Genomic DNA, 13,438 nt, shown 5'->3' on the forward strand with positions numbered 1-13,438 from the left:
GTAATGGCTGTAAAACTAAATTTGTACAGTGGTTACGCAATAATTTATCACTTCTAGCTGTGTTTACATAAGCTACATTTAATGTGGTGAAGTTAGCAGGAAATCCACTGAGAAATACTGGAAGTGAAATCAGGAATCAGAATGCTGCCTTGAACTCCCGCCGACGTTCTGCCAACAGTCACGTGAGTCTATGTTGCAGCCACGCCAGATGTATGGCTGCTGCACTGCTTGCCCAGTCTATTAGTATCTATGGTGGAAGGTCTTGTGTCACGAAGGGGCTTACTGGTGAAATCCTGAGAGCGAAGAAGAGTCTGACAACGTATTACTTTCTAAATGGTTCAAATGGCTCTGAACTGTATGGGACTTAACATCTGAGGTCATCAGCCCCTAGAAATTAGAACTACTTAAACCTAACTAACCTAAGGGCACCACACACATTCATGCCCGAGGCAGGATTCGAACCTGCGACCGTAGCGGTTGCGCGGTTCCAGATTGAAGCGCCTATCACCGCTCGACCACAGCGGCCGGCTTTTACTTTCTCCCACATACTTCTCGAGAAACGACCACAATCAGAAAATCAGAGAAATTAGAACTCATACGGAAGTATACAGACAGTCCTTCTTCCTTCACACAATTTACGAATGGAACAGGGAAGGGAGGAAATAATAATGGTACCTATGGAACAATCATTTTATGGAATCTAACAGAGCAGAGAATTGCCAGATGGATAGAGACATATTTAATCTCCGTGGATTTGCAGAAAGGCTGTGATACGATACCACGAAAGAATCTGTGGGCAAGTATGAAGAATAGAGGCGTGTCAAACATTTACGTCAAAATAGTTGAACAGTTCTGTGTGAGTTTCTTGTCACAAAAGGGCTACGGCAAAGATTTGCTACAGTACCGACGCCGTTTAAAATCATTGTGGTGGAAGGAGGACGTAAGGCCTGAAAGAACAAATGTGGTTGCATGGGAGTCCCTGTGGGTGATGAAACGCTGTGTACAGTTCTCTTCGCTGGCGACGAGGTCGTAGCAGGAGACCAGTATCATGCTGAGTACATGCCTCGAAATTTGAAACAGGGCTATGAAGAATGGGGCCTCAGAATAAGTATGGCAAAAACCGAAAATCTACAGGTTGGTGACAGTACAATGGAAGACCTGGAGGTTGAAACCAGTAAGATATGGGAATTTAAGTCTTAAGTATCTGTGGATTATGACGCCATCAAATAGAAAAAGTGAAGGTGACATAAATGATAAAATATAGGCAGAAGAGCCTTAGGACAACTGAACTCGGTTCTTTGGAATAACATAACAACATAAGCGACGAAACAGGTGATATATCGTTCAGTTGTTGAATGCATTGCTATGTACATAGCAGGACCGTGAGTTATGAAAAAGCGTCAGAGAAACAAGTTGCTTGGACTAGAGATAGACTTATGGAGACGAGGTTGTGGCGTCTCCAGGCTGGGAAGTTTACCGAATATAAACGCAAGGGAGATTATGGGTGTCGATAAATCAATAATAGACACCGTAGAGATGAAATGATTAAAATGGTATGCACATCTGGAAAGAACGGACGATAGCTGATGGCCAAACAAAATGTTGCAGTGAATCCCAGTGCAAAAAGGAAAGCTTGGACTACCTAGGAGGAGCTGGAGTCTAGAGGTCCGGGATGCGATGAATCCCAGAGGACTAAAAAAGGAGACTGCCAGCATCGGAAGAAGTGAAAAACGGGAATCGAGAAGCGGCGCCAGCTGCAGAATACTCTTAAGTTGATAGTGACCAAAAGTACTCTCTACCGCATACCGTAAAGTGGCTTGTGAAGTTAGACCGTCAGCGAGAGCGCATCGCTAGCTCCTGCTACTACTAAGGCGAGTACACCGTTTGCTTCTTACATATTTTACAAACAGCAGCGACTTATTTTCAGTTATCTGTGTAATTACTAGTTTATTTTTGTAATTTCTTGCGTGTTCGAGTGCTTACTAGGTAGAACCTTTTATTTCAATAACAGTGTTTTTGTACTTATTTGCTGCGCTTAGCTTTTAAATAGTTTTTCTGGGAAAACCTAGCGTAGTTTTCGCGTCTCGTATTTCAGTGTTTCTTGATTATCAGAGTAGCTCATCAGAAGATTATCTTGGGAATTTGTCACCGTATAGAGTAGGGTAAACATAGTCATGTGTAGGGACTGTGGTTGTTGTGAGCGGACGCAAGGAGAATTGGCCACTCTTCGGGGACAGGTGGAGGCTTTGTCTGTTAGGCTCATCGAGCTCGAGGCGCAGGCGTCGGCTCGTAGTGGCGTTGGGGCAACTGTGGTGAGACCTATGCCTACTTCGGTGGCCTTGGAATCACATGGAACCCCTGATGTCGCTGCGTCTTCCGGCAGTGAGCATCTTACCGGTCAGCCATCACTCCAGGGTGAATGGCGGACAGTGGTGGGCTCGCGCGTGCCTGGCCGAAAGGCGAAGGTGGGATCTGGCCGCGTGGCGGCTGCCTTACCCCTTTCCAACAGGTACGGGGTGCTTCCTAGTGGTGATGACATCGTTTCCGAGCCACCACAGGATGCCTCGCCTGTTGGGCCAGTGGCCGATTCTCCGGCAAGGTCCCGACAGTCACAGAGGGCGGGCCTATTAGTTATAGGGAGCTCCAACGTTAGGCGGGTTATGGAGCCCCTCAGGAAAATAGCGGGTAGGTCGGGGAAGAATGCCAGTGTGCACTCGGTGTGCTTGCCGGGGGGTCTCGTCCGTAATGTGGAGGAGGCCCTTCCGGCAGCTATTGAACGCACTGGGTGTGACCGGCTGCAGATAGTAGCACATGTCGGAACGAATGACGCCTGCCGCTTGGGTTCTGAGGCCATCCTTGGTTCCTTCCGGCGGCTGGCTGATTTGGTGAAGACAACCAACATCGCACGCGGAGTGCAAGCTGAGCTTAATATCTGCAGCATAGTGCCCAGAGTCGATCGCGGTCCTCTGGTTTGGAGCCGTGTGGAGGGTCTAAACCAGAGGCTCAGACGACTCTGCGACTATAATGGTTGCAAATTCATCGACCTCCGTTATTGGGTGGAGAACTGTAGGGCCCCCCTAGACAGGTCAGGCGTGCACTACACACCGGAAGCAGCTACTAGGGTAGCAGAGTACGTGTGGCGTGCACACGGGGGTTTTTTAGGTTAGAGGGACCCCCCCTTGGGCGAAACGATAAAATACCTGACGGCTTACCAGAGAGAACATTATCATCGTTGATAAAGAACGTCCGTCCTCAGAGACCAAAAACAGGAAAAGTTAACGTAATATTGGTAAACTGCAGGAGTATCCAGGGCAAGGTTCCTGAATTAGTATCTCTTATTGAAGGAAATAGTGCGCATATAGTATTAGGAACGGAAAGTTGGTTAAAACCGGAAGTGAACAGTAACGAAATCCTAGACACAGAATGGAATATATACCGCAAGGATAGGATAAACGCCAATGGTGGAGGAGTATTTATAGCAGTAAAGAATTCAATAATATCCAGTGAAGTTATTAGCGAATGCGAATGTGAAATAATCTGGGTTAAGTTAAGTATCAAAGGTGGGTCAGATATGATAGTCGGATGCTTCTATAGGCCACCTGCATCAGCAACCGTAGTAGTTGAGCGCCTCAGAGAGAACCTGCAGAACGTCGTGAAGAAGTTTCGTGATCATACTATTGTAATAGGGGGAGACTTCAATCTACCAGGTATAGAATGGGATAGTCACACAAAAAGAACTGGAGCCAGGGACAGAGACTCTTGTGACATTATCCTGACTGCCTTGTCCGAGAATTACTTCGAGCAGATAGTTAGAGAACCAACTCGTGAAGCTAACGTTTTAGACCTCATAGCAACAAATAGACCGGAACTTTTCGACTCCGTGAATGTAGAAGAGGGTATCAGTGATCATAAGTCAGTGGTTGCATCAATGACTACAAGTGTAATAAGAAATGCCAAGAAAGGAAGGAAAATCTATTTGCTTAACAAGAGTGATAGGGCACAAATCGCAGAATATCTGAGTGACCACCATCAAACGTTCATTTCTGAGGAAGAGGATGTGGAACAAAAATGGAAAAAATTCAGAAACATCGTCCAGTACGCCTTAGATAAGTTCGTACCGACTAAGGTCCAAAGCGAGGGGAAAGATCCACCGTGGTATAACAATCATGTACGAAAGGTACTACGGAAACAAAGAAAGCTTCACCATAGGTTTAAGAGTAGTCGAATCATAGCTGATAAGGAAAAGCTGAACGAAGCGAAAAAGAGCGTAAAGAGAGCAATGAGAGAAGCATTCAACGAATTCGAACATAAAACATTGGCAAACAATCTAAACAAGAACCCTAAAAAGTTTTGGTCATATGTAAAATCGGTAAGCGGATCTAAATCCCCTATTCAGTCACTCGTTGACCACGATGGCACCGAAACAGAGGACGACCGAAGAAAGGCAGAAATACTGAATTCAGTGTTCCGAAACTGTTTCACTGCGGAAAATCGTAACACGGTCCCTGACTTCAGCCGTCGCACGGACGCCAAAATGGAAAATATTGAAATAAACGATATCGGAATTGAAAAACAACTGCTATCACTTAGTAGCGGAAAAGCATCCGGACCAGACGAGATACCCTTAAGATTCTACAGTGATTATGCTAAAGAACTTGCCCCCTTTCTATCAGCAATTTATCGTAGATCTCTGGAAGAACGTAAAGTACCTAGCGACTGGAAGAAAGCACAGGTCGTTCCCATTTTCAAGAAGGGTCATAAATCAGATGCGAATAATTATAGGCCTATTTCACTTACGTCAATCTGTTGTAGAATAATGGAACATGTTTTGTGTTCTCGTATTATGACGTTCTTAGATAATACAAATCTCCTTCATCATAACCAACATGGATTCCGCAAACAGAGATCATGTGAAACCCAGCTCGCCCTATTTGCCCAAGAAATTCACAGTGCCGTAGACACTGGCGAGCAGATTGATGCCGTATTCCTGGACTTCAGGAAGGCATTTGATACGGTTCCGCACTTACGTTTAGTGAAAAAAATACGAGCTTACGGAATATCGGACCAGGTTTGTGATTGGATTCAGGATTTCCTAGAAGAAAGAACACAACATGTCATTCTTAACGGTTCAAAATCTGCAGATGTAGAGGTAATTTCGGGAGTACCGCAAGGAAGCGTGATAGGACCTTTATTGTTTACAATATACATAAATGACTTAGTTGACAACATCGGTAGCTCCGTGAGGCTATTTGCAGATGACACGGTTGTCTACAAGAAAGTAGCAACATCAGAAGACTCGTACGTACTCCAGGAAGACCTGCAGAGGATTAATGAATGGTGCGACAGCTGGCAGCTTTCCCTAAATGTAGATAAATGTAATATAATGCGCATACATAGGGGCAGAAATCCATTCCAGTACGATTATGCCATAGGTGGTAAATCATTGGAAGCGGTAACGACCGTAAAATACTTAGGAGTTACTATCCGGAGCGATCTGAAGTGGAATGATCACATAAAACAAATAGTGGGAAAAGCAGGCGCCAGGTTGAGATTCATAGGAAGAATTCTAAGAAAATGTGACTCATCGACGAAAGAAGTAGCTTACAAAACGCTTGTTCGTCCGATTCTTGAGTATTGCTCATCAGTATGGGACCCTTACCAGGTTGGATTAATAGAAGAGATAGACATGATCCAGCGAAAAGCAGCGCGATTCGTCATGGGGACATTTAGTCAGCGCGAGAGCGTTACGGAGATGCTGAACAAGCTCCAGTGGCAGACACTTCAAGAAAGGCGTTACGCAATACGGAGAGGTTTATTATCGAAATTACGAGAGAGCACATTCCGGGAAGAGATGGGCAACATATTACTACCGCCCACATATATCTCGCGTAATGATCACAACGAAAAGATCCGAGAAATTAGAGCAAATACGGAGACTTACAAGCAGTCGTTCTTCCCACGCACAATTCGTGAATGGAACAGGGAAGGGGGGATCAGATAGTGGTACAATAAGTACCCTCCGCCACACACCGTAAGGTGGCTCGCGGAGTATAGATGTAGATGTAGATGTATAGATGTAGATGTAAGAAAGGCTACGGACACAGCCGTCAGTCACAATCCCATTGGTTTTTTATGATTCACGCATATCCATATTGCAACTATTAACAGCCATCTTCAGTGTATTTTAGTGAGCAAAAACCCAGCAAACTCGCAGCAGTACAGGTGAGGACATGTATTTACATGTGAATGGGCAGAAGGAAACTTTGCTAGTGCTCCAGTAATGTCGTATCGCCATACGACATACGTATAGCTGCGAGTTTGTTGGATTAAAATTCAGTCAAGTGTACTGAAGATAGTTGTTTATACACTACTGGCCATTAAAATTGCAACACCAAGAAGAAATGCAGATGATAAACGGATATTCATTGGACATATATATTATACTAGAACTGACATGTGATTACATTTTCACGCAATTTGGGTGCATAGATCCTGAGAAATCAATACCCAGAAAAACCACCTCTGGGCATAATAACGGCCTTGATACGCCTGGGCATTAGTCAAACAGAGCTTGGATGGCGTGTACACGTACAGCTGTCCATGCAGCTTCAACACGATACCACAGTTCTTCAAGAGACTGGGGTATTGTGACGAGCCAGTAGCTCAGCCACCATTGACCAGACGTTTTCAATTGGTGAGAGATCTGGAAATATGCTGGCCAGGGCAGCAGTCGAACATTTTCTTTATCCAGAAAGGGCCGTCCAGGACTGCAACATGCGGTTGTACATTATCCTGCTAAAATGTATGGTTTCGCAGGGATCGAATGATGGGGAGAGCCACGGGTCGTAACACATCTGAAATGTAACGTCCACTGTTCAAAGTGCCGTCAATGCGAAGAAGAGGTGACCGAGACGTGTAACCAATGGCACCCCATACCATCACACCGGGTGATACGCCAGTATGGCGATGACGAATACACGCTTCCAACGTGCGTTCACCGCGATGTCGCCAAACACGGATGCGACCATCATGACGCTGTAAATGGAAGCTGGATTCATCCGAAAAAATGACGTTTTGCCATTCGTGCACCCAGGTTCGTCGTTGAGTACACCATCGCAGGCGCTCCTGTCTGTGATGCAGCGTCAAGGGTAACCGCAGCCATGGTCTCCGAGCTGATAGTCCATGCTGCTGCAAACGTCGTCTAACCGTTCGTGCAAATGGTTGTTGTCTTGCAAACGTCCCCATCTGTTGACTCAGGGATCGAGACGTGGCTGCACGATCCGCTACAGCCATGCGGATAAGATGCCTGTCACCTCGACTGCTAGTGATACGAGGCCGTTGGGATCCAGCACAGCATTCCGCATTACCCTTCTGAACCCAACGATTCCATATTCTGCTAACAGTCATTGGATCTCGACCAACGCGAGCAGCAATGTCGCGATACGATAAATCGCAATCGCAATAGGCTACAATCCGACCTTTATCAAAGTCGGAAACGTGATGGTACGCATATCTCCTCCTTGCACGAGGCATCACAACAACGTTTCACCAGGCAACGCCGGTCAACTGCTGTTTGTGTATGAGAAATCGGTTGGAAACTCTCCTCATGTCAGCACGTTGCAGGTGTCGCCACCGGCGCCAACCTTGTGTGAATGCTCTGAGAAGCTAATAATTTGCCTATCACATCGTCTTCTTCCTGTCGGTTAAATTTCGCGTCTGTAGCACATCATCTTCGTGGTGTAGCAATTTTAATGGCCAGTAGTTTACAATCGCTGTTCAGAACTATTCCTTATGGAATCAAAGCTGGAGCAGATGTAGACACGTGGTTGCTAATGAACAGGTAAAATGCGATGCATGCCCGGCTGGGTATGACGGAAGGCCTGTGCTGGCAGTACGAACTAGTGGACGGCTGAGTGCAGCGGGCTACGCGTGGTACCTGACGTAGTCGCGCTTGCAGTAGGTCTTGCCGTCGCGGACGAAGCAGGTGCAGGTCTCGTCGAGGAACTGGTGGCACTCGGCGCACTTGAGGCAGGCGGCGTGCCACTCGAGGTCGGGCGCCACGCGCAGGATGTACTGGTCGTGGATCTGCGCGCCGCACCCCACGCACAGGCTGAGCCGCCGCTTCTCTGCAACACCAGCGCCGCGCGTCACGCACTGTTCCGGCGCGCAGAGCGCTTGCGGGCGCGGCAAGGGAGGAGCTGCGAACTCGGGGAGTGGGGCTGCAAAAGTAAACAGCAAATTTTCTACCGCTGACATACAGTATTATCTAGACACGCACACTATCTGATCAAAGGTTTCCGGACATCTCTATATAATGCGGTATTAGCCACTAGTATTACGAGAGGAAGACCCGCCACTACACATGGAGGCAGGAAGTATTGTGTTGTCAGTAGAGAAGCACTAACAGCAGAATTGGTCGTCGGAAGCGCTCAGTGTCTTCTAACATCGGCTAGTCGTTCGATGTCGCCTGAGTAACAAACCAATGGGGGACATTTCAACCCTTCTAGAGCTGCCCAAGGCGACTGTTACTGACATTGTTGTCGTTTTTTAGATTAGAGATTAGATTAGTTTACGTTCCATAGATCCGTGCTGAGGAGATCCTCGTGGATGTTGAACATGTCGTTGTTGTTGTTGTCTTCAGTCCTGAGACTGGTTTGATGCAGCTCTCCATGCTACTCTATCCTGTGCAAGCTTCATCTCCCAGTACCTACTGCAACCTACGTCCTTCTGAATCTGCTTAGTGTATTCATCTCTTGATCTCCCTCTACGATTTTTACCCTCTACCCTGCCCTCCAATACTAAATTGCTGATTCCTTGATTCCTCAGAACATGTCCTACCACCCGGTCCCTTCTTCTTGTCAAGTTGTGCCACAAACTCCTCTTCTCCCCAATACTATTCAATAATTCCTGATTAGTTATGTGATCTACCCATCTAATCTTCACCATTCTTCTGTAGCACCACATTTCAAAAGCTTCTATTCTCTTCTTGTCCAAACTATTTATCGTCCATGTTTCACTTCCATACATAGCCACACTCTACACAAATACTTTCAGAAACGACTTCCTGACACTTAAATCTATACTCGATGTTAACAAATTTCTCTTCTTCAGAAACGCTTTCCTTACCGTTGCCAGTCTACATTTTATATCCTCTTTACTTCGACCATCATGAGCTATTTTGATCCCCAAATAACAAAACTCCTTTACTACTTTAAGTGTTCATTTCCTAATCTAATTCCCTCAGCATCACCCGATTTAATTCGACTACATTCCATTATCCTCGTTTTGCTTTTGTTGATGTTCATCTTATATCCTCCTTTCAAGACACTGTCCATTCCTTTCAACTGCTCTTCGAAGTCCTTTGCTGTCTCTGACAGAATTAAAAAGTCATCAGCTAACATCAAAGTTTTTATTTCTTCTCCATGGATTTTAATACCTACTCCGAATTTTTCTTTTCTTTCCTTTGATGCTTGCTCAATATACAGATTGAATAACATCGGGGATACGCTACAACCCGGTCTCACTCCCTTCCCAACCTCGCGGTAGCGTTCTCGCTTCCCGGGCACGGGGTCCCGGATTCGATTCCCGGCGGGGTCAGCGATTTTCTCTGCCTCGTGATGACTGGGTGTTGTGTGTTGTCCTTAGGTTAGTTAGGTTTAAGTAGTTCTAAGTTCTAGGGGACTGATGACCATAGCTGTTAAGTCCCATAGTGCTCAGAGCCATTTGAACCATTTGAGCCTTCCCAACCACTGCTTCCCTTTCATGCCCCTCGACTCTTATAACTGCAATCTGGTTTCTGTGCATATTGTAAATAGCCTTTCGCTCCCTGTATTTTACCCCTGGCACCTACAGAATTTGAAATAGAGTATTCCAGTCAACATTGCCAAAAGCTTTCTCCAAGTCTACAAATGCTAGAAACGTAGGTTTACCTTTTCTTAATCTAGCTTCTAAGGTAAGTCGTAGGGTCAGTATTGCCTCACGTGTTCCAACATTTCTACGTAATCCAAACTGATCTTCCCCGAGGTCGGCTTCTAGCAGTTTTTCCATTCGTCTGTAAAGAATTCGCGTTAATATTTTGCAGCCGTTGACTTATTATGAAGCGTAAACGCGAAGGAACAACCGGAGCTAAACACGACCAGGCACGCCTCATGTACTGACCGTTAAGGACTGTAGAGAATTAGAATTGTGAATAGTGGATATACAAAATCGCATGAAATCAGCGTGAGTTCTACAGTGCTTCCAGCAGTCCAATTTGCACAATGACTGTGCGTAGCGAGTTGAGAAGAATGAGATGCAACTGTGAAGCAGCTTATCACAAGCAACTCTTTTCTGTAGTCAGTGTTAAACGACGCTTGAGATGGTGTAAAACCGCGACGCCACTAGACGGCGGATGACTGGAAACGGGTGATTTTGCGCTGATGAGTCACGCTATACTTGCTCCAATTAAATGGAAGTGTTTGGGTTTGCTTAATGCCTGGAGAACGTTACCTGCCGTCATGTGTAATACCAACAGTGAAGTACGGAGGAGGTGATGTTACGTTATGAGGGTGTTTTCGTAGATAGTGTGCGCTCCCCTTATTGCGCTAACAAAATCGCTAAATGCCGAAGGATATGAGCACAATTCAGAGCGTTCTGCACAACGTACAGTAGAGGAACTGTATTATAGGCGATGATGGTTTGTTTCAGAATGACAAAACACCGTCTCAAAGCATCATCTGTGAGACTGGTGGAATTAGAGCTGTGAGGACGGGTCGTGAGTCGTGCCTGGGTAGCTTAGTTGGCAGAGCACTTGCCCGAGAAAGGCAAAGGTTCCGAGTTCGAGTCTCTGTCCGGCACACAGTTTTCATCTGCCAGGAAGTTTCCTCTCAGTTCACGATCCGCTGCGGAGTGAAAATCTCATTCTGATAGATAATAGTTTGGAGACAATAACACTTCTGAAATGAACTAGCCTGCCCAGAGTCCCTACCTGAACCTAGAGGAACACGTATGGAGATGACCCCAACGTCCCTAACTTCTCTGGTTTCGGCTGCTGAGGAAGAATGGGCTGTCATTCCACGGCATACATTCAGACACATTATTCAAAGTGTCCCCAGTTGAGTTCAGGCCGTCATACAGACGAAGGGTAGACACATTCCATATTTATGTACACTAATATGTATCCCGGTATTTTTGATCAGTGAGGCTCTTAGTTTGCAAGTTTGGTTTTTCTTTGTTCTACCCTCCACTTTGTTTCCATTGCACGAAAAAATGAGTTTTGTTTCATCTGGGTTCCAGAGGTGCAGCTGTGCCTCTCGGTTCCTACATTTGAGAAAAAAAAACAATTATACAAATACCTCATTTACTTTTTCATCTAAAAAAATACAACACTGCAGTAACTGATCAACCGATTACTTTTAACTTATTTATTAAATTCTTTCTGTAGTGACTTTAATAATTCAATTTATAGCGTTAGCATCTAATACGTGACGCAATATTATGAAAAAGTCAAATTTTCTTTCACAAATCCGTTTCCTTTAGTGAAGTACGTTTTTTATGTCCTCAAATTTAAGGTGATATTATGATATAATCGAAGCACGTCTGTTCTCGTTTTTTTACAAATAATTTGTTGTAGTCATCCATGAGCTTGATGCCTCTTTCTGCCGGATCATTTTTTGCCTTCACTTAATTCAGATTGACTAAATCTTCATTTTGATGCCGCTACTAAGGAACAGTATCAAGAAACTCGTCACCCAAGTCCAGGTTGGCAAAAGTGTGTCTTTTTTCCGTAACTTGTCGATCCCATTATTGGTGTTTTATAGGATTTCATTGGCTGCTACCCAAAGCTTTCTCACGTTTTCGTCTGACAATTCCGCCTTGTGATTCACTGCTCTTGGCCATTTTCATTAATGATTCAGAGGTAAAATTAGGATAAAAAATCCGAAGGCAGCAGATTATGATATTTCAGTTATGTAAAGCCATCCGCGAGAAATCATAATGGACACCCTGAATTTTACAAAGCTTCGAAAGACTGCAGAATCTGTATACGATGCCTCGGCTGCAGAAATGGTATGCCGACATTAGCGACATCTGGTGAACTTACAACACAAACATCTTGTGGCTACTATACGGCAGCTTTTTTTTAAACAGTAGTGCTACTGACAACATGACTCGTGCATGTGATGTTATTTATATGTATTTGACGATGCTGGTGCTGATTCCGCATTTAACATTTGACGATGTCACTATGGCACCAGTACATTAGGACTTTGTTTTTATCAAACAAGTATGCCTTTTCATATTTAAAGCGCACAAATGTAAATTTTGTCAGTACTACTTTTCACTATGGTTCATGTATTATTTTTAAGCTGTAGACAATATGCGAGTGTATTTACGTTTTTACCATTTTTGCTGCAGATCTGATGATGGTCATTAAAAACCAAAACCGGTAATCTGTTAACAAAAAGTTTGTGACAATAGACGTAAATTAAAGGAAACTTATTTCCATTTATATACCATGTTTACAATATCTCTTTTTCAGAATCACTTTTCTTGCTGTTGGTAGTCGGCGTTTTGTCTCTTCACTATTTCGGTCATATACAGTTAGTTTCCTACCCAAATAAGAAAATTCCTGTACTACTTCTAGTGTCTCATTTCTTAATATAATTCCCTCAGCATCACGTGACAATTTAATGCATTTCATTACTGCTGCTTTACTTTTTTGACGTTCATCTTATCTCTTTTCAAGACGCCGTCCTCTCCGCTCAACTTTGCTCGAAGCCTTGAGGCCTCAGACAGAATTACGATCTAATCCTTAGGCCTCAACCATTTTCTCTCTCTTCTCTCTGAACTTGAGTCCCCTTTTACCCTCTTATTCCTTGAGAGCTTCATCTTTATCTACATCTGCATCTACATCGAGAGTTTGCAAGCCATCGTACAGTGCTTGGTGGAGAGTACCCTGTTACCGAGCGAGGTAACTACTCTCTCTTTCCTAAAATTCTCGCAATAAACCGAAGTCGACCATTCACCTTCCCTCCCACAGCTCTCATATGCTCGTTCGATTTCCTATCGCTTTGCAACGTTACGACCAATTACTTAAATGCCTTGACTATGTCAAGCAGGACACTATGCAATGCTGTATACGAACATTGCAGGTTTGTTCTTCCTTCTCATCGACATTAACTTACATTTTTCCACATTTAGAGCTAGCTGCCATTCATCACACAAACTAAAAATTTTGCCGGTCTTGTAACTTCCTACAGTCACTCAACTTCTACGTCTTACTGTACACCACAGCATCCTGGGTTCTATTACTTAGAAGTCTTCGAGCCACTCACATATCTGTGAATTTATTCCATGCGCTCGAACCTTCGTTAACAGCCTGCAATGGAACACCGTGTCAAACGCTTTCCGTAAATCTAGAAATACGGAATCTGACTGTTGCCCTTCGTCCATGAATCGT

The 13,438-nt window shown here is 44.6% G+C and overlaps 1 protein-coding gene across 1 annotated transcript in view; it reads right to left on the reverse strand.

The window, feature by feature from the left end:
* The window catches only part of LOC126262804 (insulin gene enhancer protein isl-1), a 468,702-nt gene that overhangs the window by 212,449 nt on the left and 242,815 nt on the right, over positions 1-13,438 (reverse strand). Inside the window, exon 3 of the mRNA XM_049959645.1 lies at positions 7,937-8,126. Coding sequence (XP_049815602.1) covers positions 7,937-8,126 — 190 coding nt within the window. The remainder of the gene's footprint in view (positions 1-7,936; positions 8,127-13,438) is intronic.

Source organism: Schistocerca nitens, chromosome 6 (assembly GCF_023898315.1).
Source record: "Schistocerca nitens isolate TAMUIC-IGC-003100 chromosome 6, iqSchNite1.1, whole genome shotgun sequence".
Lineage (NCBI taxonomy): Eukaryota > Metazoa > Arthropoda > Insecta > Orthoptera > Acrididae > Schistocerca > Schistocerca nitens.